General features: G+C 37.5%; 1 protein-coding gene across 1 annotated transcript; it reads right to left on the minus strand.

Moving 5' to 3' along the window:
• Positions 1-8,442: 8,442 nt before the first annotated feature.
• On the minus strand, positions 8,443-18,276 carry Rtca (RNA 3'-terminal phosphate cyclase). The gene is made up of 9 exons (XM_068764377.1): positions 18,160-18,276; positions 17,969-18,086; positions 16,998-17,124; positions 15,816-16,001; positions 14,481-14,619; positions 13,877-13,989; positions 12,040-12,187; positions 9,697-9,807; positions 8,443-8,566 (listed from the first exon to the last, which is right to left on the minus strand). The coding sequence occupies exons 1-9, from the start codon at positions 18,205-18,207 to the stop codon at positions 8,474-8,476; spliced, it is 1,083 nt and encodes a 360-aa protein (XP_068620478.1). The 5' UTR covers positions 18,208-18,276; the 3' UTR covers positions 8,443-8,473.
• Between the last annotated feature and the right edge of the window lie 138 nt (positions 18,277-18,414).

The raw sequence follows: 18,414 nt of genomic DNA on the forward strand, positions 1-18,414 counted from the left end.
TTTTTGAAACCTTTATTTAAACATGCTATAATAATAATGGTACTTCTTCCAAATAACAAAATACCACCCTTTATGTAATTCTTACAAATTATATATATCGGTGGCATGGATTTAAGTATGGGGTTCCTTAAACTTCTGTGTAAAGGCAGGTAACTATGTGAATGTCATAGATATACACTAATGAGCGTGGATAGGTATCATGCTCTAACTATATTTAATGTAATATATTACCAGAGCCAGAAGCCGGTGGAAGTATAATGGACCCTATACTTCAAAAGTTTAACCGTTTTAGTCACAGACGGTTTTTAAAAAATACTGTTGAAGAATCCCAAGCAGCGCGACAGCGCTTTCTTTATATATGTACAAAAATACCTCAAGAAGCGCGACAGCGCTGGTATGTGTATCCCACTTAACCCTTTCCACTCCAATGTCGAGTGTCACTCGACACTGATTTTGTTCCACAAGCTCCACTGTCGAGTGATACTCGACATGGTGTAATACTTCTTTTTGCGGAAAATTTTAAAACAGGAAAGATTTTTGTTACTAAAATGTTTGAATTACGAATGAATGAAACATATTCTAGAATCGCAAGATAATATAATTCAATTAAATTTTATCCATGCTACATAACAGCCTTGGAGTGGAAAGGGTTAACTTGCACGTGGCGTAGAAAAGGAATTCATGCTCTATTTAAATTTTTTGTTAATAAATAGTATAGTATTATTGTATTTCTATAGTACAATTCTACCCATTGTTAAATATACTTTTTAATACAAAAGGAGCTGTGTGATATACTTGCGTAAGTAAATCACAGCTTCTTTCTAGTTATCTGAATCGCGATCGCGCTGCTTGGAACTCAAACTGTTAATAAACAAGATCCAAGAACAAGGTCATCGCATCGACATAGCTCGAAGAATTTTGCTCTTCTGATATACCCAGTGGCGTACCTAGGAGGGGGCGGTGGGTGCGGTCCACACCAGGCGGCACTTACCTTGGGCGGCATTTTTTAAATTTACTTATCGTTGTAAAAAGCAACATATTCATTTCATATTTATTTTCTTTCTTGAATAATAAATTAAAATTCTGTTCCCAACATTGTAATTTTGTTAAGAATTTTTTAACAATTTCAATCAGTGTCGGTAGTTGCGAAAGAAGCTTCTCAAAACTGAAGTTGATAAAAAATGATCTTCGTTCTACAATGAGTCAATTAAGACCAAAAACTCTTGCAATATTGCCAATAGAACAAGAAATTACAAATAATTTTAATTTTGAGAGCATTATACACGATTTTTCTAGTATGAAAGCTAGAAAGAAGAGTAGATATTATATAAATATGTTTACGAGTGCATACACATATGTCAAAAAAAAATTTACTCTGTGTATAATTAATATTGATTTAATAACTTAATAATTTATTTATGTGTATTAATTTATAAAAAACCACTATTTGATTGACTTGTAATAGAAGGGGCGGCAAACTGGAGATCGCCCCGGGCGGCAAAAGTTCTTGGTACACCACTGGATCTACCAGTGCAATGGTCAGCTGCAAGGGAAAAAAGGTTTTCTTTTTTATTTTTTTTATGGCCCCCGCTATTGGGGGCCTCTCGTACCCCCTATCTTTTGTGGGACAGGGACTTTACGGGCAAATTTAATTATTCACATAATTTTTAATTATTTACTTTCTCTTCTTTCATACTTCACATTGTCTTTCGGTCTATTCTTTCATGCCACAATTCTGCTGTCTTTCCCTTTTGCTCTGTATCACCTTTCATTCACTCCTCTTTTCTTTTTACATTTTGATAATTACATTGTTATTTTATATCAATTTTTATTACTTAAATTCTATAATTATTTTATATCACAGTACTGTATATTATTTTGCTCTTATTTTGTCTTCATTATCTATTTATTTGCAATATTTACATTTTATTTCTTTCTATAGCATTTTTTACGATTTTTCTGCGGAGAGTGATGAATGACTGTTTAGTGCCTTTTTCGCTTACCAGGGAGGCTCGGGAAAAAAGGTTCCTGAGTGATATCACCACAACAGGTAGACGCGGCGTATGTAGGCCTCTCAATGTACCTACTGCACCTTTTAGCACCGAACCGTTTAAGTACTATGTTAAATTTCGGTGCCAAATTTAGCGATAAAAGCAAATTCTTAAATAATTAATGGGCACAATTTCGTTTGACGAGACCAAACATATGTTTATTAAGCCAGGTTTCGCGAGGAACCCCAGACGTTTCAAAATCTCGCTAGCTAGCTATAATTCAAACAAGTGTCCGTAAAATTGTTGTAAAAGTGCGTTAATTTAATAAACATATATATTAATTTTTAACTATATATTTTATATTGCATAAGAATTTTAGAAGGGCTAAGAAAAGAAACACTTGTTCAGAGGTTGCTTCCAAAAGATATAAGGTTAAATAAAACATGTTGACACATAAGAGATAACATTTATTTACACTTACAATGTTAAATAATTGCATACAAATATTTACAAGCAATTGCAGACTTCGTTGTGTCTATTAAAGTTTTCCCATAAATCAACGCCAAGCCGATATATATAAATTGACACCACAACCTCAAATTCAAAGGCTCTTTATTCAACTTTGATGGATTACGTATCTTAGGTCAATTTTTTCGTTTAATCTACCACGTGGTCGGAACACCTTAGACTTTAAAAGAACAAGCAAAAGATATTAATATATTGGCATGACATTAATATATCCTATAGGAGGACAGATTATTCTCATAGTATGGTAATGTTACAAAGCACGGGTTACAGAACCCTCTAAAACATGGATGCACAGACCGCGGCCCGCCGGTCGAATACTGGTGGCCCGCCGATAGCAAAATAATACTCTCGTACATTCGAAAAATATTGAATTATATTCCAGAATAATTTTAATAAATTATTATCATTCTTAATTGTCTTTAATTACCTATACTTCTTGCGGCCGGCCCGATATCAGTTCAGGATTTGCCCGAATGGCCCCTAGTCTTAATAAATCTGTGCAACCATGCTCTAAACAATTAACACAGGATCAAGTCTTATGCGCGCTCTCGTGTCGTTCAGACGTGACGCTCCCGTGAAAATATTCGGAGTCTACAAAAAGTGCACGTAAATTTGTTCTACATACCAAAAAAAGCTTTTGTAAGAAACGCATCGAACTAATAAAACCAAAAACCGGATTAAAATTCGATTTTTGGTGAGCAAAATGGTGAAAAGAGTGAAAACCGCTCAATTCAGAAAAGTGCGAACGATGAGAAATTTTAAGCGAATTTTTATGTAACGGCGAATGGCGAGGCGGGCCTCGACAAGATTTACGTGCTGAGAAAAACCCAGATTTTTAAGGGCAATAATCGGGAAGCTGCAACAAAAAACAACTAAATCCAATTAGACAATCCATTTGGATTCTTATTGGGAAATACACAAAAAACTGTAAAAAAAAAAGTGTGTAAGCAGTGTAAAAACGGAAAATCTTCAGTGATCTCAACGTCCGGCTTAAGAAGGTCCATATTCAAGGCCTTGTTTGGTTCCCCACGGCTCACAACCGAGGAGTGGTAGCTAAAAATCTATCACTGACCGAAACACGTGGTCACTGATGATCGAGGTACCTGGAGCCGATCTGGGCCGGCTCTAGGTACGAACAGGAAGCAGCCGGGAGCCGCATCGGAAACAAAAATTATAAACGTAGATGGTTATTTATAAACCCACAAATTTTTAAGTGGCGAGTAACTCTAGAAAAACTTGGAAGACTCTGCTAAAACTTTCAGGGGATGTCCCCCTTTTTAGTGTCCCTCTAAGACCTCAACAAATTAGGTCGCACAAAACTTAAGCCATTACAAAGGTCAAGTTCGAAAAATATTTACGCAAATAAAAATTTTGTCAAAACTTTTGGTTGCTAAACATCTGCCGACGAGGTTGACTGTCTATGACCCAACTCATAGTAAATATATAAGACTAGTTATAGGACTTTTAAGTTCCAACAATATAGGCCCTTCTGCTCTAAAATTAAGCAATTTTGACGCCGATTAAGATAAGACAAGTAAATATACATAAACTAACCTCTTAATAAAATAGTGGAGAGTCCCCGATAGGGGACAAATCTGCTTCCGCGGACCGCGTAAGGAAAGCTCAAACGTGCCGAGCAGGGTAAAGCTACACTTAGGCAACTCGCGCAACCTAAAAACAGACATCAAAGACTATGTATGACTATCCATTACTGAATATGGGAGGTAAGTCGCTTGGCTTGCTGGAGTTCTCGATAGGCTCACGTTCAACAGTCATGTGAAGAACGTCAGCAAGAAGGCTCAGGGCCTCTATCGTCAGCTGTGTAGGGCTGCAAAGGTATCTTGAGTTCTGAACTCGGTGGTGATCAGAACGATGTATCTGGCAGTGCTCGAACCGACGATACTGTATGCAGCGAGTGTATTGGCGCCGGCGGCTAGGAAACTGCTGGTACGGAGGCAGTTGGACGCGGACCAGAGGGGCCTGCCCAGAATATCGCGAGGACCCACAGGACCGCGCCTTTGCAGTCGGCCTTTATCCTTGCCGGGCTGCTTCTTCTGGACCTTCATGTCCATAAAGCAGCCCATTTATTTTAAATAAAACGCAGGTACTCTCGGCAAGTGGTAGGGGACCGGGACCAGGAGTTGCCGGTCAGCTACCTGAGACTTTCACACGCATCTGGTCAGTTTGATATGGAATTCTCCTGCCTGGAGGTAGGTGGGGAGGCTGCTCGACTTGCCTCTGCGGCTGCCGATCTGGTAATTTACACCGACGGCAGCCGCATTGAGGATAAAGTGTGGGTGCGACGTTCTGTGTTATGCGAGATGCCGCAAAGCTACACAGCAAAAAGCTAAGGTTGGGCAACTTCTGCACTGTATACCAGGCAGAGCTGCTAGCGTTAGCGGAAGCCACAGGGTACGCGGCCAGCGGGTCAGCGCAGTCATGGGTCATCAATACTGGGCGACTGACCCACCATCCCGTAGTGGTGAGAGTAAAAGAGAATTGTATGAAAGCGAGAGAGAATAAAAAGAAAGTTAGTTTTTATTGGGTGAAAGTGCACGTGAGGACGGAGAGGAATGAGAGGGCGGACCAACTGGCCAAGGACGCCCCCCTGAAGAGTAAAAGACGAATGGACTACGAGGAATGCCCCATCTCATTCGTCAGCGATAGATTAGGCTGGGAACGCTTGACAGATGGAATAGAAGGTATGTAGAAGGAACGAGAGCATCGACAACGCGGAAGTTCTTCCAGAACGCCGCTGCGGCCTAGCGCGCGCTCCGCATCATGGAGGTGGACACGGTCTTGGTTCAGCTCTTCACGGGGCACGAGGGGTTCTCTGAGTACTTTCATAGGTTTAAGCTAAAGGAGGATCCCTCGTACTTCTGTGAACCAGTCGTGGGCCAGACCGTGATCCACCTGGTAGCAGTATGCCCCGCATTTGAAGGGTTCTGTTTCAAAACCGAATGCCGAGTAGGTACAAGGATCGAGGAGGGCCCAGCTGCCTCTATTTTGAAGGAAAAGAAAAGCAGAGAGTCCTTCCTCAGATTCTGCAGAGTGGTGGCGAATCAGGCAATAAGAAAGAATATAGTGTGAACAAGCAACAAAAATAAATCAATAATATAAAGTAAATTAAAATGAAACGGGACTGAAGCTATACTAGAATAAATAAATGTAACAAAATTAACTGTATATAGGAAAAATTTTAATAAATATCTGTGATAACTTGTAAAAATAACCAGACTGCAGTGATTGAGGATGGATGAACGGAATTGAAAAGAAAAGAACGATAGATGGAAATGTAGAGTGAAAAAACGGAAGGTAGATAATATGACATATGAAAGAAGAGTAATAAAAATGGGATTGTAAGAAAATAATTAAAATGAAAAATAAAAACCCTTGTTCCCACTTAAATAGGGGTGGAAGGAAAAGTCCCCAATAACAGGGGCCAAATAAAAAAATCCTAGGATAAAAATTTCCGTAAACACGCGTGACATTGAAGTTATTTATAGATTTTTGTGTACGATTCTCGGAAATTTTAACCGAGTACTATCTCGAACTTACTAGAAACTTCTCCGTAGTATAAATAAGTGTATTCCCCATGACGGCAGTTCATTGTTTTTCGAGTTATAAGATCTATGATCAGTGATATAAAGTGACTATTTTGCAAGTTATTTGGACAGTGACTTCTTGAGCGATTTAGAAGCGAAGTTTGGACTAAGCGAAAATATACTTTGTGTTAAAGTAGGGTGACCATCTGATTTGTAAATAAAGGACTCATTGTGAACCAGTGGTGTTTCATTTCGAGTCAGAACCCACAGTACATAACAGTATCATATATGACGTCACGTACTGCAGTACTATTTAGCGATATAACTTTTCTGAACATTACCCGAGGTCCTGTTATAAAAATGATATATATTAGTCATAGAGAAATTTCTCAACTACCTTCGTATTGACGTTGATTTATGGGACATCCTGTATATACTGTTAAAACACGAGAGCGCTTAAAAATTACGTATTTCAAAATTATATATCGCATCAAAATATTCCTTTTTGGCACAATAAACTCTATATGCTAAGAATTACAGCACGAGATCGAAAAGACACCTAGACGACCGAAAGAAACCTGTGGTACGAGGAGTGCCCCGTTTCGTTCGTCAAGCTATGGCTGAACGAGCTTGGATAATGGAATAGGAAGTATGTGAAGGCGAGGTGGCTTCGTCAACGAGGAAGTTCTTCCCGGGCGTCGATACGGTCTACCGCGTACCGATATCACTAGAGCTGACCACATATGGCCGAAATGTTCACGGGGGATTCTGAGTACCGCTCACTCACAGCTCCTTATATATACCGGACTGTTTGTATTTCGTGCGACAGAGATAGCGCTATACGAAGCCGAAGATAGCCGATTGTCTCTTTCCAAAGGTCGACGTGCTATATTTAGCGCCGGGTACTGTAAAATGTATAAATTTGAGTTGGTAGTGAATACAAGATTCATTATATCAACTGCATTATCGCGCGGTACAATGTCTACAAGATGGACAGACGAACTTATTAATATAATTAAAAAAGACGTCTCAGATGAGTCTTATGTGAAATCTGTGAGTGATCCTATGTCGATCAATATCGTCCCCGCTGTAATGATAATAACAATATATAGCAGGGGAGACCAAGCTCTGAAAGTGCCGGCCATTTTTCGAAATTAGAATTTTTTTTTGAGAGCCGTTTAAAACACAAACAAATGTTATTTTACAAAAATCATACTTATTGAAATTATTTAAACAAAAATAATGTGTGATGAAGTTATATACACCAATACCTCGCTTGGCGTCGTTTCGTTTTGCGTTTTTTTTTTTTCGAAGTTGCGTCGCTGCTTAATTAGTTCTAATTTTCACTGTGCGTCGTTAGATTTTCGAGGTTTCGTTGTTTTGGATTCGAGTCTAATTTTTTTTTAATTTTCTTTTTTTTTTTTCTAAAAGATGGCAACACTTTTGTTTCTAATTGCGCCATGCCATTAAAAATTTGGGGATTCCTTTTCTAACTAAAAACAACGCAATTTCAATAGATATATTTTCACTTTGTTTTGCTAATTTTAGAGTTTAGTTTCAATTCCGTGGTTTATTGTAATAAAGTGTGTTGTGCTTTTTTTTTAAAGAGAATAATAAATTTATTTAAATTTTAACGAGTTGTTTCTGGTTACAAAAATGGCAAATATCTTTCCAAATTATTTATTGACAGAGTTATATTATTTTTGTTTTTTAAATGTTTATTTTGTTCAAATTCCCTTTTAAAAAGTAGTATTTCCGTAACCCTGGTACCTAACTTCGATCTTTACAAGGTTTGCTATAGAAAATCTTAATTCACTTTGCGTCGTGTTTTTGGGAACGTAACCACGACGCAAAATGAGGTATTGATGTATATGCACACGTATATGACAGCACTCCTAATAATACTTAAGATGCCAGTTAGTTAATTACGATCGGTGTTTGGATTTCGCTAATTTTATGTTGGAATAATAATAATAATCATTCACACCGGTAATTTATTTCGATTACCCAGGAGCTGATATAGGTTATATAGATTTAAATATTAAAATAATTCGACTATCAGTCGGAGCCGAAAATAATTGTTCAAAGAGCCGCATGTTGCTCGCGGGCCGCAGTTTGGCCACCCCTGATATATATGGTACGAACGACAAAACACGCTGAGCGATATCGGGCCTTATTACTAAAGTTAACTACGGAGTTCAAAAGCGTCCAAATATTCGAGAAATTTCGATGTACGCTGTTCGCTGATTGGTCAATTGGTATCGAACATTCTGGAACTCATATACTAATTTATACGAGATTCTTTGAGTGGCTCACTTACTTAAAAAAATTCTTTTATAACAGCATAAAGAGCTATTGGAATTGAAAGCTCGGATCGTTTGACATACCAAAAATGTATGATCCTCATCTTTATTCTGAACATAAATTCGTGTTCACCAGACCTAAACCGGTGCACTCGATGATATTTAGATGTTCACCTTCCTCCCTGATCGTGAATTCTACCTGGAAGTAACATTTTTTTTATTAATTGAATATATATATATATATATATATATATATATATATATATATATATATATATATATATATATATATATATATATATATATATATATATATATGTGTGTGTGTATGTATAATGTAAGGCGTAAGCCTCCTTCAAAGATCGCTACACTGGTCTAACACTACCCGCGACTTTGAATCTGCATGCCCACCCATCCTACCTTCAGGCCACCACAGAAATGTACATGCGTACGTACCTTTATCAATCCATGGTACACTCTATCTAATATATAAAATTCTCGTGTCACGGTGTTGGAACTTGAACTCCTCCGAAACGGCTTGACCGATTTTTACCAAATTTTACATGCGTATTCAGTATGTCTGAGAATCGGCTACTATCTATTTTCCATAGCCCTAAGTGATAAGGGTGGTCCACCCCTAAATTTTATTTTTAATTTTTTTAGACAATTTTTTTGGTTTTTATTTTATTATGATACAGCATACAGAAATACGTACAAACCTAAATTTTCACCCCTCTACGATCAACCCTTATCTTACATTTGTTAATTAAAAACTTTAATTTTTTTTGCAAAACAACGTTTGCGGGATCAGCTGGTAAATATATAATAATAGTGTTACAAAGCACGCGTTACAGAAAACACTAAACAATAAACACGGAACCCTAGAATCAAGTAGTGCCGTAAATACGTATGACCTTGAAATTATTTATAGAATTTCGTGTACAATTCTCGGAAATTCTAACCGAGTACTATCTCGAACTTACTAGAACCTTATCCGTAGTATAAGTGTACTCCCCATGACGGCAGTTCAGTGTTTTTATTCGAGTTATAAGATCAAGATCTACGATCATTAATAAAAAGATGACGATTTGGTAAGTTATTTTGACAATGATTTCTTGAGCGATTTGGAAACGCAGTTTGGAGTAAGCGAAAGTATAATTTGTGTTAAATTAGGGTGACCATCTGATTTGTGAATAAAGGACTCCTAGTGAACCAGTGGTGTTTCATTTCGAGTCAGAACCCACGTGTGGTCACATTTAATATAATACAGACAGAGAAATTAATTGAATGTTCGGGAATTCCCCAACTCTAAAAAAAAAATTGAATTACCTTCGTGAGCAATGTTGCGATGTAGATTGCTGTTCTGGTGTGAGTTGTTATATATCCGCATTTAACAGACGACTTGCCTTTAGCGAGCGCCATATATATAATCATCTGATCCTGGAAATCAATTAAAAATCATAATGTGTTTACAATGCGATTAAAATAAGAATAGGACCGGCCTAGCGCCATGTTGTGACGTCACAACGGGAACTTGGTATAGTGTGCAAAAAAAGCATATAATACCAGTGACTAAAGTCACTCGCTCGGTTACCTTCGAAGCAGTTTCCAAATGCTTAATGAAACTTCCAAATACATCACGCGATATATGAATATTGCCATCTGGCCCTGGTACAATTCTTGCTTGTTTTAACTGGTCCAACAACATAATGGCACGTTTTTTCTCTTTCTCGAAGTACTTATCAACATTGCTGATAATCTCTCGAGCTCGCCGATGTAAAACACTACCTCTTTTGCTCATTGTAGAACAAATTAAACAATCAACAAAAACAATTATTATTATTTTTTTATTTTATATATTTTATGCTGACCGTACTTATATGAGTGAAGTTAGCCGAGAGCCCGTCCTATTCTTATTTTAATCGCATTGTACATGTGAACATATTTTGGTACTTACGTATATTAACGCCACCGCGGCAAAAATTTACCTAAAAAGATTCCACCGTAACACATCACTGTCACCTAAATTACTGATGATTAAATATAAAATGAACCACTTTTTATAAAATCAAGAAACAAAACAGCCAATTCTACACCTACCTTCTTGTTTTATCGGCTTGTTAATAAAATTTTTGCCGCGATGGCGTAAATACGTAAGTACCCATATTTTTGAAATGAATTAGCGAATTTTGACAAAGGTTACATGATTGCCGTTTGTGCTGTAATATAGGCCTGGGTTCGGTAAGGGGGAACGTCATATGGGTGGTGGACCCACCTTGTTAAGAGCGTCAGATGCTAGATACAATCAGTAAGAAAAGGTCCAATATTTAGCTACTTCCACAAAATAAAAAAACAGTCTCTGTGTTTGACACTAATCGGTGTAACATAACTCCTGAATATGCCCCAGTGGAGGGGTGAAACACGTGTTGTGTGATTTAACGGTGGTAGTTGTGTGATTCGCATTGTTTGCCGCATACGCATTTATCAGCGGGCTGGCGAGCGGTGCACTTTGTTGCACGACTACCACTGCATGTGCGGAAGTGGCTAAATATTGGTCATTTTCTTACTTAGGATGGACTTCCGCAAGGTAACGCCTGATTCCATTAAGTATTTAAGACACAATTGGCTTCTAGAAAATCTGCTGAAGATTATTAGAAAATAAGCTGAAGCCCGTGTCCAATAGTGGATATTCTTTAGCCGAATCAATGAAACACCTACACGGAAAGAATTGTCGCTTGATGAGCATTCGAAATTTTTACAAACCCTCACATTAGGAAAGCAGGTACCTTTTTTTAGATTGGTAAGATGATTTGCGTCTGTTTTTCAAAAGTTAGAATATCACTTTGTTCAGCCCAAATCATTTCTTCGACTTTTTTTTGTCAAACTCAACTCCTATCGTTCCGTAACAACCGTATTCCTGATTTGGCTCCGTGCGACCTCTGGTTATTCAGCAAACTCAAAAGTCTAATGCGTGATTGCACACAGACTTGACTTGACACTCGGGCAAATCATGAACTGATGGAGGGCCGGCCGCCAGAAGTATAGGTAACTAAATTTTTTTGGTTTTATTCTGGAATAGAATTCAATATTTTTCGAATGTACGAGAGTATTATTTTTGCTGTCGGCGGGCCACCAGTATTCGACCGACGGGCCGCGGTCTGTGCATCCATGATCTAATGCGTGGACGCCGTTTTGACACTATTGAAGTGATAAACCGAACCAAAGGCCTTGAAGGCTGTATTGCAAGCCAAAGAGGTATACTTTTTAAATCTGTATCGTTTTCATTTTACCTATAGGACGACCACATCTAGACATAGCTCCCCTTATTTTACAATAAGACCTATCCTTTTTTTTTGAAGTTCGTAATTTTTTTTCTATCTTTGGATACTATTACATCTTCAGACTTGTTTTATCTAAACTCGTATCAGAGATTTTCTTTAACAGTTTATGAAGTCTTTTTTTCCAACAGAACGTCCACTACTGAACACAGAAAATGATAGATCTATAAGACCTGAGCATATGACTCTCCATAGCTTGTTGAGCGAATTGAGATGAATTGGGTATGCCCCCCCCCCTCCCCCTAGTTAAGGTGACGTCACAATTCAGATCGCGGGCGATGATTGGTGGAGACCTATACCTTGCTGTGAATCTTCCTTTAAATTACCAATTTACCTGCGCATGCAGGTCAACGCAGGCGCCGACTCTTATGAAGTCTTCCAGACCTTTCGCGACCATTTCGCCCACAGTGTAGGCAGTCGTGCCGCGCCCGCCCAGCGCGTCGGTGCCCATAACGCAACCCGACGACGTCTCCGCCGTCAAACTGATTCACAATAACGTGTTAATAATCTTTATTTACACATTCCATTATTACACTCATAAAGAATTAGAAGAATGCCATTGGCATACTTCGTCCGTAACCATAAGATTGACGAAATTATCATTATCATAAGTCTGTATGAGTAACATTACGTGAAAGTCATCGGCGCATCGAAAAGGGGAATTCCACAGAAATATAATTCTATATTTAAATCGTGCGAAAGAGAACACTCTACGACTATATATTATCGACTTGTGATTGGCTGACGATTTTCATTGGTTGAATATTGTTTTTAAATAGGTATAATTATAGGCTAATCTCGATGAATATTTCTGGTGATTGTACCTGCAATTCCATTCGTCAAGCGTTCCTAGCCTAAATTGTCGCTTGACGTATGATATAGGGCATTCCTCATATTCTGATCATCTTTTACTCTTTAGGGCCGCGTCCCTGGCCAGTTGGTCCGCCCTCTCGTCCCCGCGTGCGCTTTCACCCAATAGAAACTAACGCTCTTGCCATTCTCTCTTGCTTTCATACAATTGTCTTTTACTCTTACCGCTAAGGGATGGAGAGTGTCCGCTCTTGCCATTCTCTCTTGCTTTCATACCATTCTCTTTTACTCTTACCGCTAAGGGATGGAGAGTGTCCGCTCTTGCCATTCTCTCTTGCTTTCATACAATTCTCTTTTACTCTTACCGCAAGGGATGGAGAGTCTCCGATCTAGCGACTGTCTGGAGGGCGGAACGCGAGTCACTCAGTATCGCACATGACTGCGCCGACCAGCTGGCCGCGTACGCTGTTGCTTTCGCTAAAGCCAACATCAACAACAACAACAACAACATCTCAACGTTAGCACACGCGCTGCACATCGAGCCGCCGTTGGACACTACACACGTAGGTAAATACCAAAGACACCGGCGGCCGCGTGCAAGCGAGAGAGAAGATCGCTCGCGTCGTTCTCGATCACGAAGTAGTCTTCGCTTCGGTAACCTACCACTACACTACATTCCCACGGGTATAGTCCCTCTTGAAAAGAAAATTTTTGGATGCGATGGTTGGTTTATAGGGCGCCTTATGCATTTGAACAAAGCCGTAGATTCTTCTAGCATTCTTCTCATTCTTTACAAATGGTCGCTATAAATGATCCTGAATTAAAAATGGCTTCAAAGTCTTCTAGAGAGGAATAGAGAGAGTCAAATCACAAATTATAAGATCCGCAGAAGAACCAAAATCATCGAATCTCAAAGAATTGTTCGTCTGAAATGGCAGTCCCATTTGAACCGAAAAGTTGACCGATGACACAGATAAGGTAGCAAGAAGTCGCTGGATGAGGGCAATGCAAGATCAATCATCGAGGTGATCTTTGTGCGAGGCCAGCGCCTTGTAGTGAATGCCTATCGGCAGAGAATAAGTTTTTTTTTATGGCCCCCGCTAATGGGGGCCTTTCGTACTCCTAACTTTTTGGGATCATGGACTTTATGGTTCAATTTTTTTTTCAGTCTTTTCTTTATTTATCACTCTCTTTCACGCAACACAATATCTTTCGTTTTGCTCTTTCATACCTTCTTTCTTTCCTCGCCTTTCATCCATCATCTTCTTACTCTAAGGTGGCTGATAAAATGTACCTACATTTTATTTAGATTTAGAATAAGTTAAAAATAATATAAACAAGTGTTTTTATGGAAAACTCACATAATGCCGCTACAGTTGTCGCGGCTTGAAGTTTGCTCCTTGCAGCAGTTGATGTTGACGTTGGGCAACTGTTTCAGATACTCTTTAGCACCTTCTGCCATTTCATAGGCCAGCTGTGGACAGTTTAAATATAGTTAAGTGGGTAACGCGGGGCTTCTATCTAAAAAAAAATATTTTTCGGACATTATTGTCGTATTTTAAGATTATGAAGCAATTCAGGCGTTACCTCGCGGAAGTACATCCTAACTAATATATAGCTACTTCCGCTATGCAGCAGTAGTGCAATAAAGTGCACCGCCCGCCAGCCCGCTGATAAATGCGCGTGCGGTAAACAATGCGAAACACAACTACCACCGTTAAATCACTCTACACATGTTTCACCCCTCTACGGGGCATGCTTAGGGAATAATAAACAATAATTGTATTTCCAATTAACGAAACATAATTCTGAACCACTTAGACCAACGCATGAAAGAGTTGAAGTGGCAGGTGGCAGTATGGAGACCACGTACTGGCAAGTGTAAAAAAATAAACATATTTTCAATTTAAATTTTACGTATTTGGCAGTCAAAGTGTTAAAAGATTAGGGAATGAAGAGATATACCCTCATAGGCATCGTGCCAGTCACGAAGCTATAACCCTGGACTTGAAGCACCGAACCAGGTTCCGTCATCTCGATCCCGTGCAGCTGCCTCACGGGCATTATCATCACCCTCACATGACCACCGCCACGAGGAAAATACCTGAATCCAAGCATTTTACAATTTAATCCATTGTCTTGGTAACCAGGTGAATGTATACACCATATACAAATATCAAGGGTTTCAGAAATAATAACTTAATGTTAACTTAAGAAAATACGTTTTCCTAATTCGAATTATATGACGGCGGGTCGGTGGCGCCATCTAGTGCAAGAGGATGGAACGTTCCTACCGGAAGTGGACGAGAATGGAACTGACCGGAAGTTCCTACTCTAGAGAAACGTTAAAACCACCGTGAAGCGACGTTGAGGGGGCAGTTCGAGATTCAACGTGGCGCGGAACGGTCGGTGATGGAGGATCGATTACGTCTAACCGAAATTTAATTCGCGTTAATTTGTATTGTGATATCTAAAGTTTTATTTTCAAGTTAAGGTTTAACCACGCCCATATTATCCGTACAAGATGGATAAATTTGTCTCTGATCCCAATCGCCGACATGTATATTAAAATTAATTATTGTTTATTAATTTATTTCTAAGAGCTGCATTACGTCATCGTCAGCGGCGCATTAAAAAGGGGAATTCCACAGAAATATAATTCTTTATCTACATCGTGCGAAAGAGAGCGCTATACAATCATCAGTGCCTCGACTCCTTACTTGTGGCGGATCACCCCGACTCCGTCGCCAAGGCGATTGCCGCCATGCTAAGGGGGATTGGAGAACGGTGCGGTATAACACCCTCCGACGTCCAGCTCTTCGACTGCGGATGGGGAACTCAGATGTTCTTTCTCTCTCTCTCTCTCTCTTTTTCGCAGGTTATACCATCGCTCCATAACTGCTCGTTCCGTACAATCGCCTTAACGAGAGGTCATTCCCTACAGTACAAAGAAGCAAATGATACTTGTTTCAACAGCTCCTAGTAGATACCGGACTGTTTGTATTTCGTGCGACAGAGATAACGCTCTACTAAGCCTAAATTAGCCTATTGTCTCTTTCCAAAGGTGTGCAATATTTATAGCCTGTATAAATAGAGAGAAACAAATTCTTAAATGAAAAAAACAAAATATAATTTTGTTTGAACCCGGACCAAACCATGGGCATAGCTGGTGTATTATATAATCTTTAATACAATAATATCAACTATTTATTAATTTTACCTCAACAAAATTTTTAAAATTTATATAAATATAGTGTATAAGTATAGAAATAACAATTGCTTTCTATAATTTCCACTTACCCTCTTTTTAATATCTCCAAAGAGTAGTCAACTTTAAATTTTTTCAGTATCGGTCTCATCACATGTTTCATGTAGTCTATTGGCGGTGCCATGTCGGCATTGGTCCCACCCCTCAGGTCCAGGGTCACGGTTTTATCCGCCATCAAAGCGCATGGCAGTGCCACTTGAAGATTCAAACTGATAGCCCTGCAAAAATTATATACGTATAAAAATACAACTAAGGGACACAATATACTTGAGAAATAAAAAATACAGTTAGAAATATACATAGGGATAATCCTATATATGGTCCTCCTATCCAAAAATCAACGGAAATTCATTCATATGTTATAAAATAAATTACTTTTTACTACTTGTCCTCGCAAACTTTATTTTTCCAGAAGTGACCTCTCCATTCCAATAGAAAAACTAAAATAATACAACAAATTTTAGAGTGAATAAAGCATTCATAGGACAGGATGATTGGAATTAGATGTAAAACCAAATTGTTGACAAATTATACATTCACTACTACAAGGCTTGGAAACCTATAACCAATCATACTGTAGATAGGATTTGCAATCCCTAATATACAGACTCTCACACTATGAAAACATGCTTTATCCACTTAACTAGAGATTTCTAAAATGTACAATGGTTTAAATATATTTATTAAGAAAAGTTTATATATATAAATAACTTTATACAAAAAAAAACCTTGACATTGTAATAAATTAAATGAAAAAAAAAGAGCATTAATGAAGGAAAAAAGTGAAAAATCAAGTACACTAAAATAATAAACAGAAAAAAAATTACTTTTTTAATGAATCAGAAAAAAATGTTAATAGACAAGACCACTTAAATAATAAACACTGATAAAATTACTTTTTAAATGAATCAGAGAAAAAAAAATAAAAAAGTTTATAAACAAGACCACTCAAATGACAGAAACATAAAATGGTATTTGTGTATGGTACTACCCAATAACATTTAAGTTACTAAATAATTATAATAAAAAGGGACTGAGGTAACTTACACATTAATACATACATGTAAACAATGTAACAATGTTTCGAAAGAGCCAAAACAAGAGCCTAGAAGGCAAAAGGTAAAATGTATTTTGTAACAGACCATAATTGCGTGGGACAGACACAATAAATTGAAAAACAAGCACAGGCATGATCTTTTGAATGTACAACTCACCCAGCAGTTTGAATATCAACTTCAAAATGTCCTCCGGTTAACTGTTTTGGTGTAAATTTAATTTCTGTAGATCCCACAAAGTCACCCTCCAATTGTCCCTGACACATTTTCGCTACCAACTGGATACCTGGAACCATTCAATGTAATAAAGCGTGATTTTAATTAAATATTTTCGATTATTTTTCAATATAAAAATTTTAATTATTTGCTGTGCAATCTTAAATAGTACTAGAAAAAATTGAAATATGACAAATAAAAATTAAAATAAATTTTAATGCATTTATAAAAATGGTGACAAACACATGATAAATATAAGATATAAAAGAGGTTTCTAATGCTTAATTTTAATCATAATAAAGTAGACAAATAGTTTGTGGGGTCAAGTGAACAAATATATGATAAAGTTCCATATGATATCCTAAGTTTTACTATTCTTTGTTATAAATCAAAAATTAAAAGTATATAGATGAAGATATATTATGGTAATACATTATAAAATTGTTGAATTTCATGTTAAAAATATCTTAAAAGTATCTCAATGTTTCTGGCCAGCTCTTCTCCTCAGATCAGTAATCTGTGCCAGTGTTTTCTATTGACAAGAACTGTTCATGAGATTTATAGTGGAAAAAGGTTATGTACTGAAGGTTTTAATTATTTTAATTAAGGTTTGCTGTAGTTAATATAGGGATATTCATAATTGTTTGATAATAGTCTGTTTATCATGGTTAGCAATAATATACAGTATTGTTTCCCAACCTTTCATGTACTATGACCTACCTTACAATTTATAAGTCCCCATATGTAACATTTAATTCTTATATTAAATCGAAACAGTTAAAATCGTAATAAGCCCATTTTTCCATTGCCTTCTTTAATAATCAAACTACCCTCCTGTGAGGCGCGTGCCTAACGTTGGGAAACACTGTCTTACAGAGTAATACTTAACAAGTGAATGCAGATAGACAGAAAACCTTTCAAATGCTGGGCAGCAAGGCCGGGCTTGCTGCGTCCTTTTCTGATTTCTGTTATACGAATTGGTATACCCAAAACGGCGCTGAACGACATCGAATTGCGAAGGATTTGCCCGCCCTGAAATGTAAAATTTTTTTTTATCGTGAAAACAACGCCTAAATAATTTTGAATATTATAAAGCGATATATACCCCTTCTAAAATGCTTCCATCAATTTCCAAAAAACTGGACTGCGACATATCTATATAAGAGAATATAATTATTGTAGTATTTTCAGTTATTTTAATTCTCTTCAGTCGGACCGGCTTTCTATCTCAGATTACATTTACAATGCAATATTATGACATTGTCAAACAGATGTAAATTAAAATACAATTTAGAAATGTTTACGACAGATATATTGATTCAAACATTAATATTTTGAATTTTTATATGTAATTTTCTCT

The sequence above is a fragment of the Battus philenor genome, unplaced genomic scaffold (genome assembly GCF_028537555.1).
Source record: "Battus philenor isolate CCGP_79_NKW_IND1 unplaced genomic scaffold, ilBatPhil1.0.hap1 SCAF_19, whole genome shotgun sequence".
Classification (NCBI taxonomy): domain Eukaryota; kingdom Metazoa; phylum Arthropoda; class Insecta; order Lepidoptera; family Papilionidae; genus Battus; species Battus philenor.

Excerpts from the sequence above, each read along its gene's own strand:
- Rtca (XM_068764377.1), bottom strand. The coding sequence starts at position 18,207 with ATGTCGCAGTCCAGTTTTTTGGAAATTGATGGAAGCATTTTAGAAGGG. Across the intron at positions 14,620-15,815 it reads TTGGAGATATTAAAAAGAGG|GTATTTTCCTCGTGGCGGTG; the intron begins GTAAGTGGAAAT and ends GCTTGGATTCAG. Across the intron at positions 8,567-9,696 it reads TCGCAACATTGCTCACGAAG|GTAGAATTCACGATCAGGGA; the intron begins GTAATTCAATTT and ends TGTTACTTCCAG.